The 19,719-nt window shown below is 36.6% G+C and overlaps 1 protein-coding gene across 1 annotated transcript in view; it reads right to left on the minus strand.

Moving 5' to 3' along the window:
* Positions 1–19,719, minus strand: part of HERC2 (HECT and RLD domain containing E3 ubiquitin protein ligase 2) — a 105,067-nt gene that overhangs the window by 19,828 nt on the left and 65,520 nt on the right. Inside the window, exons 56-78 of the mRNA XM_063305010.1 lie at positions 18,385–18,496; positions 17,500–17,581; positions 17,241–17,384; positions 15,543–15,633; positions 14,978–15,155; positions 14,467–14,548; positions 14,221–14,392; positions 13,415–13,559; positions 11,974–12,199; positions 10,001–10,172; positions 9,169–9,355; positions 8,589–8,729; positions 7,888–8,079; positions 5,879–6,032; positions 5,166–5,273; positions 4,401–4,532; positions 3,567–3,725; positions 3,360–3,478; positions 2,825–2,950; positions 2,174–2,329; positions 1,781–1,896; positions 1,450–1,648; positions 353–567 (exon numbers count right to left, since the gene is read on the minus strand). Of these exons, the coding sequence (XP_063161080.1) occupies positions 353–567; positions 1,450–1,648; positions 1,781–1,896; positions 2,174–2,329; positions 2,825–2,950; positions 3,360–3,478; positions 3,567–3,725; positions 4,401–4,532; positions 5,166–5,273; positions 5,879–6,032; positions 7,888–8,079; positions 8,589–8,729; positions 9,169–9,355; positions 10,001–10,172; positions 11,974–12,199; positions 13,415–13,559; positions 14,221–14,392; positions 14,467–14,548; positions 14,978–15,155; positions 15,543–15,633; positions 17,241–17,384; positions 17,500–17,581; positions 18,385–18,496 (3,408 nt within the window). The remainder of the gene's footprint in view (positions 1–352; positions 568–1,449; positions 1,649–1,780; positions 1,897–2,173; positions 2,330–2,824; positions 2,951–3,359; positions 3,479–3,566; positions 3,726–4,400; positions 4,533–5,165; positions 5,274–5,878; positions 6,033–7,887; positions 8,080–8,588; positions 8,730–9,168; positions 9,356–10,000; positions 10,173–11,973; positions 12,200–13,414; positions 13,560–14,220; positions 14,393–14,466; positions 14,549–14,977; positions 15,156–15,542; positions 15,634–17,240; positions 17,385–17,499; positions 17,582–18,384; positions 18,497–19,719) is intronic.

The raw sequence follows: 19,719 nt of genomic DNA on the forward strand, positions 1-19,719 counted from the left end.
AGTTGGGATATTACATTTTTCCATTTCTTGTTAAACTACTCTTCGGTATCTTATAAACACGGAAGCTCCTCTGCTTTGTTATTATGGTCCAGCAAGTCAATCCTGGCTCCTGATGACCACAGAAACAAGTCCTTGTAGTGTTTTTGGCAACATTTTCAGAAATGATTGCTTAAGTAATTTCTCCTTAGAGTGACTGATCCTAAATTAGCCAACTGGCTTTCATGCCTAAGGCAGGACTAGAATTGGTCTCCAGGCTTCTAAGCCAGCACTTTTAACTACTATACCAAGCTGCTTTAGGATTTTACACATCTATGGAACATATATAATATTAGTTATAAAATTATTGTGCTACCTCCGGTTGCCATGGCCCAGTTTGCCATCTTCTGCCTCACCCCAGGAATAAACTTCTCCTTCTGAAGACAATGCTAGACAATGTTTTCCTCCAGAATTCACAGCAACTTTCTTGATAAAAACATGCTGAATGGATTCTAGTAATGTTGGAGTAGAAACAGACTCTGTCCCCCCAATTCCAAGCCTTCCACCTGCACCATATCCTGTGGCATAGAGCTAGAATAAAAATGGATGTGTTACTTGCATGAATTTCTCACACATGACTATTATTAAATTCTATTAAGAACAGTATTGCTATCTAAAATAAGATCTTTGCTGTTCTTTACTGATTCTGTTTGCTTCAACCTAGAAGTATTTCCTCTGTATATTTTGGGCTGATTACCATGTTCTCCTTGCTAGCTTTGTTTGTATTTTTACAAATCCTGCTGTTATCATCCACGTGTAGCACATTTATCTCAGCTAGAGAATGTTTCAAAACACTGCAATTCATTGTTTTGGCTGCAGGTCCTTAAAATTTAAAAGTGATTGTAAACAAACACTATGTAGCATCTGGTCTGATTTCTAAAATCACAGCAGCAGATAATCAGTATTACTTTTCCCATTATTGTCACTAGCCAGGCTGTTCTGATATCATGGAAGGCCAGGTCAGTTGCCATGTAGAAATCTCAATTCCAACATTCATAACGCACTACTGTGATAAGTCTTTTTGAATGACCCTTTTGGGATGAAAATTTGGTAAGTGATCCTGGAAGTGTTTGATGGAAATGAGGCACTATTTATGGAATATAACAATATATACCACACATTACAGATTCACTAGATCATTTAAAAAGTCCACCAATTACTTTTAATAAGACAATAATTTTCCTTCTACAGTAAATCTTTGCTTTTCATTCACACTATTACCTTCCATTCACAAACTCTTTGAGGACTTCCTGATACCTCCCCATTTGGCATGTTTATTGTTTTAACTGGTTTTATTGAATGTTTCAATCCCTGGTTTTATTGTACACCACCCAGAGTCACTTTGTGTGAGATGGGCAGACATATAAATTAGACAGACAGACAGACAGACAGACATATAAATATGCTTCTTACCTTCCCATCAGCAGTCACTGCAAAAAGTGTCTGTTCACCACCTATTAACTGTACTGGTCTAAGTGTAGCAAGGGCTTCACATGGTGTAGGAACCTTGACTTTTGCTCCTTCTATACCCCCAAGTTGTCCTCTGTGATTATGGCCCCAGCCATATATTGTTCCACTGCCTCCTGCAGAAAGTGTCCAATCGTCTGGTCTCCTGTTGAAGGAAAGGGCAAGTAGTCTGACAGTGTAAAATTCCCTGAAACCCCAATTTTTCACATATTTAGAAATGGAATATTGTTTATCAAAGTCTCCCCACCACCCACAAAAAAATATAGCTCCAAAGAACCTGTTCATCCACTGTACGAGCTGTTCATCTTGTTCCCTTTTAAAAACTTCATGGCTCTCATGCAGAGTATCAATATTTTCATGATCCGCCATTAATTCTTGAATTTTCTTGGCCACCTACAATATAAATTACAATACTTTTTGATCAGCTGAACTTAAGCATTGTTGGAACTTCTGAGTGTATAATGACTCATTAAGATCTCATTATGAAATAGGGCAAGTTATGGCCACAAGACCAATATTGACTTCAAACTACATACATCCTCATAGTCTTGATCCAATATAAAGTGGACAACCTGATTTAAAGGTTCATTTATATAACAGCCTTTTGTGCATTGTTTTGAGAACTGATATTTAAATATCCCACTAAATAAGTATGACATTAAACCAATACCTCATCAAGAAAGAGGCGAGGAAGTGGGGTTCTTTTATCAAGGGCTACAGCAACTCTGGAAGCCATGCAGTATCTTCTAAACCAAGCCCATTTGTGTGTCTCTGCACAGCAGGGAAGAGTATCCAATTCCAGATCACAAGCAAGGGCTACAAGCACCTGTACAAATAAAAACAATTGGGTTCAAAAGCACAAGCTCTCAGCTGGACCCATCAGACTGTGCTATTACTACTGGCTGCTCCTTGGGTTCATTTTATTATTAGTGGGGTGGGGTAGTGGTACTAGTAAATATTATGGCAGGGATGCAATGATAATTCAATTGATTTAATAGGAAACCACTTCAGGGCATGAAAATACATTAGAACAATTAAAAATAAGAGTATAAAAACCACAAGATTTTATTATTTAAATTATTGCACTGCTCTTTATTAAAGAATAGCAGCACAGTTCATACATGAAATAAAAAGAGCTGATTCTTTTAAAGCCCATGACTAGCTTTGTTGTAAAAACATTTCCCATTTTATTCTTCATTTTAATCCAATTCTATTAGTACTCAGGTGACATTTCAGGCTGATCATTCATGTCTGCTTGCAAGCAACGTTACAGGGTTCTCATTTCTGACTTTCACATTTTTTGCACCCAATGTTATATTACCTTAAAGAAAGGACTATGAAGTAGTTGTTTGCCACCTCTGACAATGGGATCTTCATAATCAAACTGCCGCTGTAAAGCCTCAGGAAGGCCTTTAACTAGAGCTGCTAAGGCACTGCCGGTGAAACTCTGATGCAAAAAGAAAAAAAAACCCAAAAGGACCATAAAAAGCAGTGATCGTTTTTGAATGTTGCATATTACCTGTATCTTAACACCAAGAGATAGTTATTTAGGCTGAAAATATTATCCAACCTAATCTTCCATAATCTATACCAAGAATTGGAAATATATAAGGAATTTTTGACAAAGCTAATATCCAATTACAATTTGTCAGCCTAAGTGGAATCAGTCAATCAAATATCCAGATGATCCCACAAACATTCTGGAATCAAAACATTGCTCAATTGTCCAAAGAGAGACAGGGATAGGGATAGGGATTTAGGACTTCAGCCTATATCTACATCTACAGGACTTAAGCCAGCATGACAGCAATTACTAGAGTTTATGATACTAGTATTGGAAGGCTTGATATTCTTACCATAGTTCGTGCTTCACCATCATTATCTCCCAGGATTCGATTGATATTAATTGATTGGCCAAACTCAGTAGTTAGTAACTTTCGTAGTCTCTGTAAAGCCCACATTCGGTGGCCAGCAGCTAAAAAATATATTAAAAAATGCACACAAGCTTAAGAAACAATTTTTCAGTATTAGAAATCAGAAGCTTGTTAGAAACCTGAACTCACCTAGAGCACTCAGCTGAGCACATGCTGCTAATGAAGCTGCTAAGCGAGGAACTATGCTCCTGTTTGAAGCTAAATTCAAACGGAAATCCAGTAAACACGTTACCAAATCCATTGATGGGCAAGAAAGAATACAGCGATCTGAAAGAAGATCTTTTGGACCTGTAGGAAAAAGTCAATAATATTAGCCATTTTCCAATCAAACATGTATGCTCTTATTTAAAGAAATAAGACAAACACAACTTAACTGTGTTGGTAAAGTGAAATGAGAAATTCACATATAGATCATAGTTTTATCAAACAAGGTAACAGCAACTTAACAGTTCATGAGAACTACTACTATTCCTATACTTTTTTTATATATATATAAGGTATGGCATAGCAGTTTGGTGTTCGTGCTGCTTTTCTTGCTGGGAAATCCTTGTGAGGTCCAGCAGCCAAATGTGTAGACTATTTAGCAGTGACAAGTCACGTTGCCCGGGATGCACCACGAGGAGGCTAGTCTACGTTGCACCGATTCCTATGATATTTGCAATTCTCATTCAATGCTTTATTTGTATCTAAGAAATAGAGTCAAAAGACTCTATTTCTTACATAAAAATAAAGCATTGAATGAGAATTGCATTTGGCTGCCATCAATGGATGAAAAGCTAAGACTGGTTTAGTTTAGCATTTTATGAATTAGATACCAACCGTAATATCTCTAACACAGGCGTACTCAAGCTCTCTCTTTTCTGCTATTGAAGCTACTTGCTAATAACTCAGGTGCAAAACAAAAAGAACAAATCTGCCAGTACAGAGAAATCCTTCTGTCCTGAAACAATACATGGGATTCACCTGCAGCTGGCATGATGGGATAAACTGTGAAGCGCCAGCCCCATCCATTCACAGAGCCATCACTGATAAATTTCCATTTTAATTCATCACCTGGAATGCGCAGTTCACTAGACCAGTCAGACCATTCGCGACCTGAAATATTTAGATAAAGCAGTCAATTGAATCGTTGACCTGTTCAGGAGGGGAATCTGTTATTTTCAATCCACCACCTAACACAGCACGATACATAATGACAATACTCCAGTCACAACATTTCAACTTCACTGAAGATCATGACTACAGCTGCAGCAGGTCATTAAGAGTATGTAAGAATCCAACCAGACTGGATTTTTTTTTTCTCCCAGACACTGAGGAGCAACATTAAAATCCCTAGAAGGGATGCTCAGGCCAAATGATTATTCCATTTCAGAACATCCTCCCCAAATACAAGTTTTACACAGCATAATCAGAGAACAGACAGCAAAATTAAAAACTGGGAACAACAAAAATAGATGCTTCAAGAAATTAACAATAAGAAAGAATGCCATAAAGTACAATGTACAGTTAAAGTAATATGGGGATTGGAGGAAGGAGGAGTATTTAATTATTATTTCCAATTTATGAAATGTATCTGAATTTTATTTAGTTTTAATTTTAATTGTATTTTATATAATTTTACATTTTAATTTAGTTACAATTCTGTTACATTTACATTTATAAATCTCCAACAGTTTAGCCACAAAAAAACTTTTCTTATCTAAAATGTCATACATTTTGTTTCATTACCTGATCTCACGGAAACTATCCGGTTGACTCCATCCATGACAGTGAGAGGGTCATGGCGTCGTTCTGTGGAGCACTGGCGGTCAAATTCTACTCTAAGACCTTCAGCACCTGAAGAATGAATGCCACAAAAGCAGAATCAAGACTCAGAAGGAGGAGGAGGAGGAGGAGGAGGAAGGTAGGTTTGTTTTCTATTTTGTATTCAGTATTTAGTTTGATTTCATGATCTTCCCAGGAAGGACAATTAAGTCTTGCATGCTGAATATCTGAAACCTAACTGCACATTATTATCTGAAGTGCATGTAGTTTAAAAGGACTACTCCACTCTTGAACCAAAACTCTAAAAGATTCTTTAACCGTGCTGTTAATAATCAGTAATATGACTTTATTAAACCAAGACAACTGAAATGATTTTAATAGATGATACAGGCACACTGCTTCTAAATTAATCTAGTGTTGCGACACCACCATTATGGTGTAATATAAGAATAATTATATTGCATAATGTTAGTGAAATAAATAAAAAGTGTGCCCTTTTGCTACCTCACTATTGTGTGCTCAGGGCTGATCAAGTATTCATTATATGATCTTAACAGTTTAGACATTTTGGGTCACTTTCATCAAAGCTGAAACCACTATGTATTCCCAGTATAACTTACAATGGTGGTACATGTTCTATTTCTGATTTTCAGGATACTCTTTATCAGTTTTAGTACCTGGTATTTTAACAGTGCCACTGGTAGATGTATCATCGGTATATGGATGACTACTTTCTACCACTACTGGCTGAGAAGAGAGACGACCACTTTGTGAATCAGTTGCTACATCTTCCAATTCAGTAACACATAGTTCCAACAACATATCAGCCACCTGAAAATATATATGTATTTATTTAAAGCATTTTTACTCTAATCTTCAGACAAAATGACTTACAAAGTATCAATCATTAAAAACTTTTATCATCTTATTATTTAATTGATTTATATGATTTATATCTTGCCTTTCTGCCTATCGGACAGCTAACAAAAACACCAAACTATTAAAAAAATTAAAACAGTTAAAACTACCATTAAAATTAACTGAAAATGCCTGACCGAAGAAGAAAAACTAAACTCTTATTCTTAAAAGCAGAAAGACTAGGTGCTGGACGCAGATGTCCTTCCAAATTTGCCTGAAACAAGATAGAAGATGGCCCTCTCTTATGTTCCTGCCAAGCAGATATCAAAAAGTGAGATTTTTAAAAAGGGTTCTACTGACTTTAACATCTTGATAGGCTTCTATTGAGATGGGTGGTCTATTAAATAATAAAGTCCTAGAAAGGCTTAAGGCTTTAAATGTTTTACACCTTAATTTGTGCTTGGGAACAACTGGCAACCAAAAAATGTCTTTCGTCATGAATATAATATATTCTTGATACAGGACACCGATTAGTAGACAAGCTGCTACAATCTGCAAAACTGCAAACTTCTGGATGCTAAAAGGTAGCTGCACAGAGTATACCACCGCAATCAAGGCTGGATGTAACCAATGCATGGCTAACTGTTGATAAATACAACTAGTTGCAAAACTCTACAAATGAAGTCTTTGCTACACCACCACCTGAGAATCCAGTGTTCAAGGAGCTCTCCCAAAACAAGGTACAACTCCATCTGGAACAGAATGAAGCATATCCTAGAACCTGGTTTTCTACAGATTAAGACCACTTCCGGATTGTCTGATTTTAATTTCAGCTTGTTCACCCCCACTGAACATAAGCACCAGTCATGCAAATCTACTGCTTCCTTGGAGGAAGATGGCAAGGAACAATGGAGCTAGACTTTATCAGAAGAATAATTGTCCTTCACTCCAAAGCTCCTGATAACTTTTCCCAGTCTTTTCATATAAATACTAAACAGCACAGTAGATAACAACAGACATTTAAGACATTGAGTTTATCCTTGTATTCAGTGTAAGTATCCAAATTAAAGAATTCGCCCCAAACCATCCAGCCCCTGCATAAACACATCCACTGATGGGCAACCCATAATTTCACTAGGCAACTGGTTTTACTTATCACCAGAAAGGTTTTCCTAACATTCAACTAGAATCTGTAATGAATGCCTATTCTAAAACACTCTCAGACTCATGAGCAGGAATTCAAAGATATCTGATTTATTAAAGAATAGTGTGCAGGATCACAGAGAAAGCTGAGAATGATGAAAGCGCGCCAAATTCAAACTAAAAACCCTCGGTGCAAATGAAATCCCTCCCCCTGTAGAATCTTCCCAGGCTCACAATCCCAGGTGCTCCTAATGGCTTCTGATGGTCTGAGGGAAAAGTCCTTGAACAGAGCACATAACCCAAACACATTCCATTGTAATGAACATAGATACAGAGCTTGGTACAAGGTTTCACAGCAGCTCCCTCCCAAACAGAAACGCGCATCAGCGCCATGGCATGTGAAACGTTACAATGTACAGTGCACATTGAAACAGTGAACATGACAGAATCTTACTTCCTCAAAATTAAGCCCATTATACCATTATACCATTATACCATGGCCTGTAATCTAGAATAATCAAGATCAGGTCAGGACTTTTTTCTGTGTGACACTCTTCAGGTATCGGAGATGTACTAGGAAACTCCTCTTCAGTCATCCATACCATTATTCTCAATTCAGCACATTTCAGAGCAACTAACACAGCAACCAGTACAGAATAAATGGAGCAGCAACAATTTAACTTACCTGAGGATAAGCAGTACCCATGCCAGACAGCACAGCAGAAAGAACATCTTTCCCCTTCTCTCCAGCACGCCCTGACACAGCCAACTTCAATAGGTCAACCATGACTCGGGTATCATCTGGTACCAAGAGACTGGTGAATTCATCCAAGTACTGAGGCTCTGGCCCAGAGACCTTACTTTGGCTTTCAGCATCCTTCAAGATAAAATGGAAGACAAGGTAGAGTACCATAATGATGTGAAAAGGCAGAAGTACAAATTACCCAATGAGGTGTTATATTTACAGCTTTGGATTATATAGCTTTAGAGATGTATTTCCAATTTAACTACCAACGTTTTAGCACAGAAAATACACAAAATACACAGAAAGTTTGTAGAGAAGCCAAATTTAGGAATTTTTAATAGGAAATACTTTATCTGAAGCTGTATTTTTTATTATTGGAAGACAGTGAAAGCAATTTGTTACTTGACAGCTCAACAGAATGCTATTAATTCACTTTAAATTAAATGTAGCAAATCAGGTAACTGCTTTTTGTTATAATTACAGAAGAACAGAGTCTACAGTATCTGGCCATCTTGCAGCCCAGTGTGCATGTTACACATCTTATTAGATATTCACCATGAATCTCTCAATCTTCATCTATATTCAATTACATTTGAAGAAAACCTAGTTAAGTGTGTAATCAGTACAAATGAGGACCTTACTTCTTTGGTTTTGGTCATTGTCTCTGCTATTATACTGGCTGCTCCAGGATCATCTGTGACAGGAATGAAAGGACGAGATGAGGCTGCTGCAGCAGAGGGTGTCACAGCAGAGGGAGTTAAGGCATCTTCCACAGAAGCCACCTACATAAGCAGAACAGCACAAGACTAATAAGAAAGAGCTTGGTAAGGCAGACAGAGTAGGACTTCGAAAATCCTCAACTGAGGAATTAAGGTCTTGCATTAATACTTAACGATTACCTAGAGCTTCTTTTCTGTGCACCCAAATCAAAACAAAATATAACTACAGCAACGGCCACCAACCAGAGCAAGCTTGATTGCCTTGTTACTTATTTTAGTGGCCTTTTCAAATCAGATTCTGTTTTTGAACCTTTCTGTCCTAGTTATTTAAACTAAAAACTTAACAGAAATTTTAAAATGTATGTTTCTTAAATGGTTGGGAACTTATTATTTCAGTAGGGGAGTGATTTAACCTACACAATTGTTTCTCAAGCTGGTTTGCAATGACACCACATTACGTTCAGTAGGACCCTTCTCATACTTTTATCTGGGAAAAGATTACCTCTGCCCTCCTGTCTTGCCAAGGTGTTGGGCTCTGTCTCTCCTCTATATCAATTGCTGTCATGCTTTCATCCACAGTAGGAGCACTGCCTATGGAAGTAAGGTCTGGAGGGGGTGCAGGAGACGAGGATAAACACTCCACTGGTGCAATCATACTTGCAGGCATCAGTGCTCCCACCACAGCATCCCTAAACCAAAAGAAAAACATTCAACAGATTCTTCCGCTGCATTGTGTCTTTTATGGCAGAAGAGGTGCTAACTTCACTATTTTACCTCTTACTCTTTTTTTTAATTACATTTGACGTAGTAGTTTGGAATCATGACAATTTATCTAACAGCAAAGCACATACATGCACACACCCATAGAAAGAGGACTCTCGTTCCATACATTTCCAATAGAAAAGTTCACAGTATAAGAATTTAGCCTATTTCTTTTCCAAAATTTTACTATTTGAAACACAGCAAAGGACTTGCAGGATTTTGAAAATATTTTCAAGCTCAAAATTTAAATGATTCGTCAACACTTTGAATGGCACATGCTCAGTTATGATTTTAGAAACATCAGACCCAAAAGTCAGACAACAGGAACTATATACACAATTCTGCAATCCACAGAAGAAGCAAAGGCAGGCTACTATTACACAAACATACAAAAAGCTACAGTGAAAAGACTTCCTAATAAATCTCAAAATATGTTATTTTTAAGTTTTTATTACATAAGAAATTTTTCTTCAGAACTTCCTATATGTAGTTAGACAATCAAAGCTAACATTCTTGAGTAATTTGATAATTTGTAAATGCATTTAAATATATATCTTTATATACATGCTTACCTCGCATACATGATCTGCAATGCTGTCAGTATATGAGATAATGACTGCTGCTTGGCAAGATTTCCATCTAATGACAAAAGGATCTTAGCAAGTGAAGGTCGGTTAGATTTAGAACTGTTTATACCATTGATTTTGTTACTAGAAGCAGAAGAATCGGCATCTGATGGAACACCTACAGAATATAAAAGATCTTCAAGTTCAACAATTCTGGAAGATGATTTATTACAGGATGAAACAAATCTTAAAGGCTGAATTCTCTTTCCTGTCAATTGTTTTTCTGCTAAATATCAGCAAATCTTATATCCTTACAAAGCATATGGTGTTAACTTTCTATATGGTAACAGCTAGCAGAACATGTTACGCCTCTTACTGGAAATCACATATAGAAGAATAGCAGATTGAGTTGTGGAAGTATGCATCAACATCAAAAATAACTTTGTATTTGAAAAACACATCTGATACAAAAAATAAGTTAATTTGAAAACTATTTATGGATTACAATTCTGCATATGGACTTGTGCTGAATTCAAAGTTTGGGTTTCTCTTATTATAGGGCTTTAAGATATTAAATCTTGATTGTCCTCTTAGATTCATCCTGACTCATGATTCTTACTGTACGGGCCATTATTGTTAATTATTGACCTGATTTTAATAATGCTTTTGAAGTGCCAATTGATATAAGATTATTTTTATATGCACTATTGAGCTAGTGTTAGTTCAAAAACATTTATTCAGTTTTATACAGCTTGTAAATCTCTTTACTTCTTTTTGCTTTTTTATTTCTTTTTCTGCTCTTTTTCTTGGTTGAGCTTTCAAATATTTATTAAAATAAAATGTTAAAACTTGAAAAGAAGAAAACAAAACATTTTCTATCAACTTCTCATTTACAGATTAAATCCCTAAGACAATTCTATTCATAACCTGTTTGTATCAAGTGTCAATTTACAGCAATACTTGCTCCCTTTTATTAGTAGCTTTTCACTTCTTTTGTACCTGTGTGCTTGACACCACTGATACAAACTCTCCCATATATATGTAAGTGCAGCAACTTAGATTTTGTCTGGAAGAATCTTATATTGTACTATTAAATTAATTAATGCATTATGCATTTGTTTTAAATTTGTGTGAGGTTTCATTTACGTATTTGATTTACAGACCCATGGAACTAGAAAGTCTATTTAAGATATCAAGTCTAACTCACTGCTCCATGTAGGAATCTAAATTAATACACACTGCATTTGGCTGTCTAGTCTTCATTTAAGCAGACTGAATGAGGCTGCCTACAAAATAAAACTGTTCTTTAAGATGGATTACAAATATCCAAACCATTTTTGGAAAAAGAGCCTGAACAAGAAGCCTTTGCATCAAATACATTTTTAAATCAAGGCCAGTACAAAACTATCTGCTCTTCTTCTTGTTTCTAGCTAGTCAGTATGGCTCTGGTTGGGAATGAATTTATAACAGAGGACATATTTTGAAGTAAAGAAGTACAGAGTTAGAAATACTGACCACTGCAATGACTATCACATAAACTAAGCTAAGCTAAGCTTTGTTTATTTTAAGAGGTGTTTGTATTCCTCTCTCTCACACATACATACAACAAAGTTCTTTTTCTGAGGTTTTCCTCCTGCATTTCAACCAATTCTATTTTCCTGCATCTTGGCCTTCACACAGTGATTAGTAGCTGGACTGCATAAACAAACATCTGATAAGGCCCCTCTGTTTCTCAAGCGGGAATACAGAGGATTAAATAAACTTTTACCTATGTTTCCATTTACACAGGAGAAAGTACTTGAACTGTATCATAAGAGGGGAAATGATTCATGACTTATGCTTCAGATTTAATGGAACAACCTACAATACTGATAAGAACATTATGTTTTCTTCCAAAACACTACTGTAATTTCTCTATCCTGCTACGTGCCCCACTTATATATCTTTTTAAAGGAAAGAAATCTTAGACTTTATAGTACCCAAATAAGATGCGCCTAAAGGGTCTCTTGCTGTTTGAAAGAGAACTGGCTCATGAACAGAGGGGGTAGCAACATCCATTGTTGTCCAAGCCACACTATGGGAAGATCCACATGCAACACGGGTTATTTTCTGGCCTTCTAAACCCTGCACCAGAGTGGGCTTTCTGTTGACTGTGGTAGTCCCGTTGCCTTGCTGTCCATGGTCATTATCACCCCAAGCATATACCTGCCAATAAATCAAATAATTCTGTACATCACTGTTTCCAGTAGTATACATACACTACTCTCAAAATATTTAGGAGAAATTAGTATGTCATTCATTTAATATTTAGCATGTAAATTCTTGTTCCACACTTACAGTATGTATGTACATAGAAGGTATCTTAGTCTCTTCACTGAACTGCACAGACTAATTATTTAACAACTTTGGTATCAACATTTTGAATGCTTTCATTACTTTAGTTGGATAGCAAACAAAAATCATGGGAAGTATCTCATTCAATAAATAGGCTTAAGTTTTCCATAACTTTCAGTCTTTATGAAAATGGGACAACTGCATGCAAATAATTCTAAAATGCAATGTTTCATTTCCCATTACCCAACATTAGAACAAATTACAGAATAGGAATAATCTGTATAGAGACTAACAGCTGCCAAAAACACTCAAATCCAGATTAAGCAACTACAAATAAAGCCAGGAAAAATATTACCCTACTTAACTCAGCATTTCTACACACAGTAATGTTTGCAGTAACTCCTATCTCAACAACAGCTTCTTTTCAGCTATGGTAGTTTCTGGAGAACAGTATTTCCTATCAAGGACTGATTGCTTCCCTCAAAAAGGTGAAAATCTCCTTTTAATAGAATGTGATATCCTGTTCTGTTTGTATTGTTGCTGTTTAATTTACTGAGTTTTTTAAAAAGTTTTATTATGTCTTTAGGTTTCTGTTTTGTTTGATGGCACTTTAAATCCCTATAATTAAGAGACAGAAGATTAATTAGTAAATATCTTTGTTTTAGAATATTTAAGACTGCAATAGAATAAACTGATTGTTCTTAATAGCTTAGGCAAAATATCAGGAGAAATATAATTCCAAAATGTGGATTTATTTAGCTTTTATAATATCACATAATGAACTACACAGCAAAATGTCTATGACATATGTCTCAGCTATTAAAATATTTAAAAATCTTAGAAAATATCCTAATGCTACTAGAAAAAGGGATTAATGCCTAATAAAGAGGGAAAAAAGAAAAAGTAGTCAATACTGGCAATGGTTAATCATACCATTTTATTGTTATATTCCATGCTTCAGTATTTACTTATAGCCAGAAGCTTAATACGCTCCTCAATCAGGAAAGTTACTCTGTTGTTGTTGTTTTTTAATGGGGCTTTATTGCCAAGTAATAGTCTCCAAAATAAACTGATTTTTTTCCTTACCTGCCCCGTGTCTGTGACAGCTAAGCAATGGAGAGCACCCACAGCTACATGTACTATCTTCTTTCCTCTCAGACCTTCTACTACTTGGGGTTTTCGTACATGAACATCAGTACCATGTCCTAGCCTGAAGTAGTCTCCTTTGCCCCTAAGGACAGCAAATTGTAATTTTAGAACCCTCAGATATCATTAAGTATTTAAAACAAACATAAATGAACAGCTAGAAATAAAAATAAAGATTTCTGCCTGCACTTGAATGGAAGGGTAACAAGGAATAGGTGAAGCTGAGATCTTGTAATGTTTTTCCCATACTCTACCCAAACCTCCCTTTCCCACTCCATTCATTGCTTTGTACAAATGATTCAGCAACTGAAGAGAAGGCAATGAGATGACATTCAAATGAGGGCAAAGATTTTGCTTACAGGTTTAAAGAACATATTCATCTTATTTTATATTTTTCATGAAGCGCTTATAAATCAAGGTTATCTTATGAATGGTCTCATGTATCAAAGCAAAGAACTAATAGTGAAGTGCTGGACATCAATAAAGCCAGTGAAATTTATGCACTCTTTAATTCTGCACAGAAAACATTCACAGAAGAAGCTGACATCTCAGACTTGATGGTAAATAATTAATCTCATGAATAGCATGTACCATTTCTGTTATAAAATATTCAATATGTCTATTCTGCCTTTCCTATCAATTTAGTTCAATCTAAGACAATTAGGTAAAAAATCTAATTTGAAAAGCAACAATATTGGCACATTTAATGTTATATAGTTGACTTTAAAATGTTATATGTGACATACCATGTCCATACTACCCCAGACTTCGTAAGAGCTAAAGAAAACTGAGCTCCGCATTCAATCTGGCAAACTCCCTGTCCATTCAGCCTTTCAATGTTCTGAGGAATGTTGCATCCTTCACTTCCTCCTCGACCCAGTTTTCCAAAATCTCCATCTCCCCAGGAAAATACTAGACCTAGTAAAATAGACCCACATTAAAGACGGAAACTGAAATAGTCATAATGTAGGAATACTAAATAGCTTTCTTACCCTCATCTGTCAAAGCCAGAGTCTGAGCATCTCTGCTTCCACAGGCAACTTGAACGACCCTGTGGCCAAGAAGCACCTTAACCTACAACACGGAAAGCAAACAAACTGAAGCATATTAATTTCAAGTGTTAAACAAAGTATTCATTGCAAAACCCCAAACTGTTGGTCAATATAGGTTGATTGGTTACAATTAAGGCCTTCCTACATGAAGGAAAAATGGACTGGAGTTTCCCAAAATGTGCACATGCTCTTCTCCCATGTCACAGTACTAGGAAGTTCAGAAGAAAACAGAAGCTGCAGTTTGTAACACAGGGACAGCCCTAGAAGTTGTCTTCTGGAACAGCGACAAAACTGTCTTGAAACCTCCTAACCCAAGCAAGGGTCAGAGGAAGCTTCCATGGAGACTTAATTTCCTTCCTCACTACATTTTGAGTGACAGTGTTTTGATAGTGCTTTCTTTTCTCTTATTTCAACATGTCCTTAGACAGGTAAGTCTTATCTATGGTTTTACCATCTTTGGTTTAAGTTGCGTAGTATTGTCCCCATGTCCTAGTCGACCATATTCACCAAGCCCCCAAGTATATAATTCTCCGCTTGAGGTAATAGCAGCACTGTGAGAACTGCCACAGGCAATATCTCGGATACGTTTTGTTTTCAATGCTTCTATCAGCCTTGGTTTATCACAGTTCCTAAAAATATAAGAAAAACCCCCAATTATTATTTGTTACCTAGCCAATTTACTTAATGAAATTATATCTTAACAAGAGATAGATAAATATTCTAGTGTATTGAACATTGGGTTTTTTTCATCTTCAATTTTTTTTAAGGACTGTTTGGTGAAATGTCTGTTAAACAAAACCAAATTTTACTCCTAAAGCATTGCAATGAAGGCTCATCACTAAAGTAAGCAACTGCCATTAAAATATAGTTACCATTAGCTCCGTATCAAACAAAACCGTTTCAGATTAACTTTCTAGTTCTTACTGCTTCTTGATTATTCTGAATGCTCTTCTCTAGCTACGGAACTGGACATGACAACAACCCAGCAACACAAACAGCAAAAATAGCCTCCTTACATTCTACTGAAGTGTCCAAGTTTCCCATCATCTCCTTCTCCCCAGGAGAATACCTTGCCATCAACAGTTAAAGCCATAGCATGGCGACCACCTAGAATGAGCAGGAGTACAAGAAAGTGGGAAAGTAGCATTAAAGGAGGGGGAAAAAAATTAGAGACTCTCCCAGCCTTCTGAAAGGGGTTCAAGATGTGGCTGTGCCACCTTGCTTGGGATGGGAAGGGGCATAGTTCATCATGAAGATGCTGACACCTTGATGTGGCCCAGGAAATTTTATCAAGACTACGATATTACCATCTTGGGTTTTAGATTTCGTATTTTATATTGTAGAGTTTTGAATTCTCTGTGTATGTATATTGCATATGTATATGCATATTGTATATGTATATCTTAGAAATGTATTTCTTGTAACCAATATTTAATTTTTTGCTGTTTTAAATTCGCTTGTAAACTGCCCAGAGTCATTGTTTGAGATGGGCCATGGAAAAATGTGATTAATAAATAAATAAATAAATGGAATCTCTTTCAACGGATATGGCAATAACTTTAATCTTGCTACACGCTCATTTATGACGAAGACCTTATGGCACATCACTAACAGTTCCTTAATATTAAAGTTTATTTGGCTCAATTTGTATAGTCAGACTGAAACTGAATGAAAATTACACTGTATTCTGAAGAAAATAAACTTGAAAACCCTTTGAAATTCTCAACTGAACTCAAAACCATAATGAGAAAATGTTTTTTAAATGGTTCTAAGCGAAGAAAAAACAAAAACATTTATTGTTTTTATACATTTTGCACATGGCTTAATTTTACCAAACCCTTCTGTTCTCTGAATGGTATCAGTCCTTCAACCGCTGAAACAAAGAACTTTCCCAGGACTCCTAACTGAGACCTAATTATCTGGAAATGCCAGCATAAGTATCATCTTAAGCAGAAAAAGGATGTGCTTTATGTTCAAGGTAAAGTCCATTCCCAAATTATTTATTTTATTTATTTTCTATCCCTTTATTATTTTTTATAAATAACTCAAGGCAGCGAACATACCTAATACTCCTTCCTCCTCCTATTTCCCCCACAACAACAGCCCTGTGAGGTGAGTTGGGCTGAGAGAGTGACTGGCCCAAGGTCACCCAGCCGGCTTTCATGCCTAAGGCGGGACTGGAACTCTCAGTCTCCTGGTTTCAAGCCCAGGACCTTAACCACTAGACCAAACTAGCTCTCATTAAACATTCATGTCCTTTTTCAAATGAGTTTGCAATAGCAACCTATTTTATACTGTGTCAGTAAATATAAGTATTTTCAACTGCTCTGAATGAGGACGAGAAAACACTTCAGTTCTATACCTTTCTATGTTGAGCTTATTGTTTTCTGCACAGAGAGCCCCATTTTCAAAACACAAATCTATGCTTCAAAACACTTTTTTCTATCTCAGAAGAAAGCATTCCAGAGAGAATCTGTTTCTAAGACTAAACCCTTCATGCCTCTTTTGTATGCATATTTCCTTCTGCTGAGTATAAGAGGGAAGACCAGCCTAGTGTGTGTGCAGAAGTATCTTACAAAGTATTTCTCACGAACCATCACCAGAAATATACAATGGATTACAAATAATGGATTACAAATAAGGAGACAATGCAAAGGTAGTTTCATTTCACTTATTTAATGATTCTCATGCAGAGAAAAATATAAAGTTAATACCTGAGTGAACAGCTACTTTCTTGACTACATAGTTACTGAGAGCAGTAATCTGTCGGGGAATAGGAACCGTTCCACTTGAGAGGCCTAATCCAAGCCTTCCATTCGTGGCCTCTCCGCAGGCATACACTTTACCTTCCACGGTCACTAAAACATAAAGACAATTTTGGTTCCAAGACCATGAAATTGGCACAAGCAAACAGCATTGTTTGCCATTACATCCAACTTAACTCTCGAACTGCATAGTAAAGAGCTTTCCTACCTGCAAAAAGACTTTTAGAACCACCCGCTACTTGCACCACATTCAAAGCAGACAGGGTTTCAGAAAAAGAAGGCACTTTGATCTGTAAAATGTAAATAAATAGGAGAATTTGCTGCTAAAGCAGACTGTTTTATTATTTTTCACATTCAATGATCTTTATATCCAGCTGGCTATTTTAGGTACTTTGAAGTAAGTTTTTTTTTAAGTTTGTTTCTTCCCAGCTACTTCCTTGAAAAATAAATATTTTGAAAAATACGTTAAACATTCCATCAGTTATATTTAGGTCCTTTAGTGTTCTTTTTGGATATTCACCACTATGTTCTGATTATTCCATATTCTTCTTACAAACTATGTGCTCTACTCTCTATTAAAAGCGTTCACATTCATTTTTATTTTCTTTTGAAAGGATGGTATTTGGGAACCCAATTACTAGAACAGGGTATCTGCCTTGTTGCCTAGTATACTTTAAACGGTATTCTGACCATTCAAGCCATTCTTCAAGTTCCATCCGAGTACTGCATCCTCCATTTTGAAACAAATGCCAGTAAAAGGCTCTTATTACATTATATCCTTTTGACTTGTAAACCACAGAAGCCACTAAACATCTACATCTGTCTGCTCTAGATCTCATGCTATTTTCAGAACCAGAATCCTCAATACAGCCAGCCTCGTTCATCTACATCTGAGATTGCCACAGAAATGCAAAATCCAATGTAATAAGCAGCCAGGGTGAGAAGTCCCAATCCACACAGAAGCTGCCTGGGCAGCCACCTACTACTGTGCCACTCACCATTCTTACAAGTTCCCTCATGTCTTTGCTTATGCCACTGAAATCAGGAGGCACACTATTAATTCCCATACACTTTAATTTTTAAAGATCCAAACCTTAGAACCTTTCAATCCTCCCAGCTGATCTTTATCATTTAGGCCCCAGACAAAGACTTTGGTCCTAATCGAAGCTGCAGATTCCAGGCCTGTAGTCTTCTTTCTAACAAGACTAAGAATGAAAACCATATTAGATTGGAAACTTTGTGCTAGGATATCTCCTAGCACTTTTTATTTGCTTTGTTTAAAAAAAACAGAAGGAAGAAAAAGATCACAAGACTCTCTCATATGTTAATCAACACTAGTCTTTCATATGTATTCATGTTATGTTACATGATTCAATTATTCATGCAACTTTACAGAAAAAATGGTTGGTTCCACACTTATGATTGCCAAAGACTCCCACCCCCTACAACAACTCTGATACTGTAACACTGGAAGGACATCCGTTTTCCAGCATTTTGTTTGTAACAGCAGCTCCATTTACAACTTGTTCTTCACGTAAAAGGTAAGCTAGAATCTCAACTACAATATGGTTAATTGTTTGGGAATTGCTAAAGCCCTTATAACCCAGAGGTTGAGAATGTACAGTTTTTCTTTTCATTTTGTGCTTGGTGTAAAAAAATATTATGTATTTATTTGTAAAATTTATCCAACCGCCTGAAACCAGCCAGACTCTAGGAGGCTTGTAGCCATGTCTACACTAACTTTTGTAAAGCCATGGGCATGGGGGCTGTATGCAATTCAGAGAGCAAGCTGTTCCAGAGAAGGGGGCTGCTACAGAGTGCTTGCCATCAGGCCCCTTATACTGTAATTGCTGGTAGGTGGGAGCCCTCAGCAGGCACTTCCTTGTTATCCAGGGGTGGGCAGCAACTACTGGGGAAGGCAGGCTCTAAGATACCCAGGCCCTGAGCCATATAGGGCTTTATAGGCAGAGATCAACACTCAGAACCTGTTGGTACTGACTGCTGCAAAGGTGTAATGTAGCAAATTCAAGGCCAACTGCTAAGCACATACACTGCTGTATTCTGGACCAGCTAAAGTTTCCTGATAGCCTTATCAGCCCAAGTACAGTGAGTTTGAGTAGTCTAACTGAGAGATGCCCAGGCAGGCCGACCGACCTTACTCTACCAGCACTTTGAAAATTAAAAATTGAATACAAGAAACAAACGGCATCAATAAAATCTAAGATATCGTAGACAACAGTATTGCCCTAGGTAGTCTTTGGCTCTCAGATGAATGTAATTGAAAGGGGTCTATGATAACTTAGATTTTATTGATGACGTTTGTTACTCGTATTTAATTTTTAATGTTTTGTTTATGTCTTGACTTTGTTGTGTCCTACCCAGAATCCACTTGAATTGAGGTGGGTTATAAATGTTGTAAAACAGATAA

Source organism: Candoia aspera, chromosome 5 (assembly GCF_035149785.1).
Source record: "Candoia aspera isolate rCanAsp1 chromosome 5, rCanAsp1.hap2, whole genome shotgun sequence".
In the NCBI taxonomy this organism is placed as follows: domain Eukaryota; kingdom Metazoa; phylum Chordata; class Lepidosauria; order Squamata; family Boidae; genus Candoia; species Candoia aspera.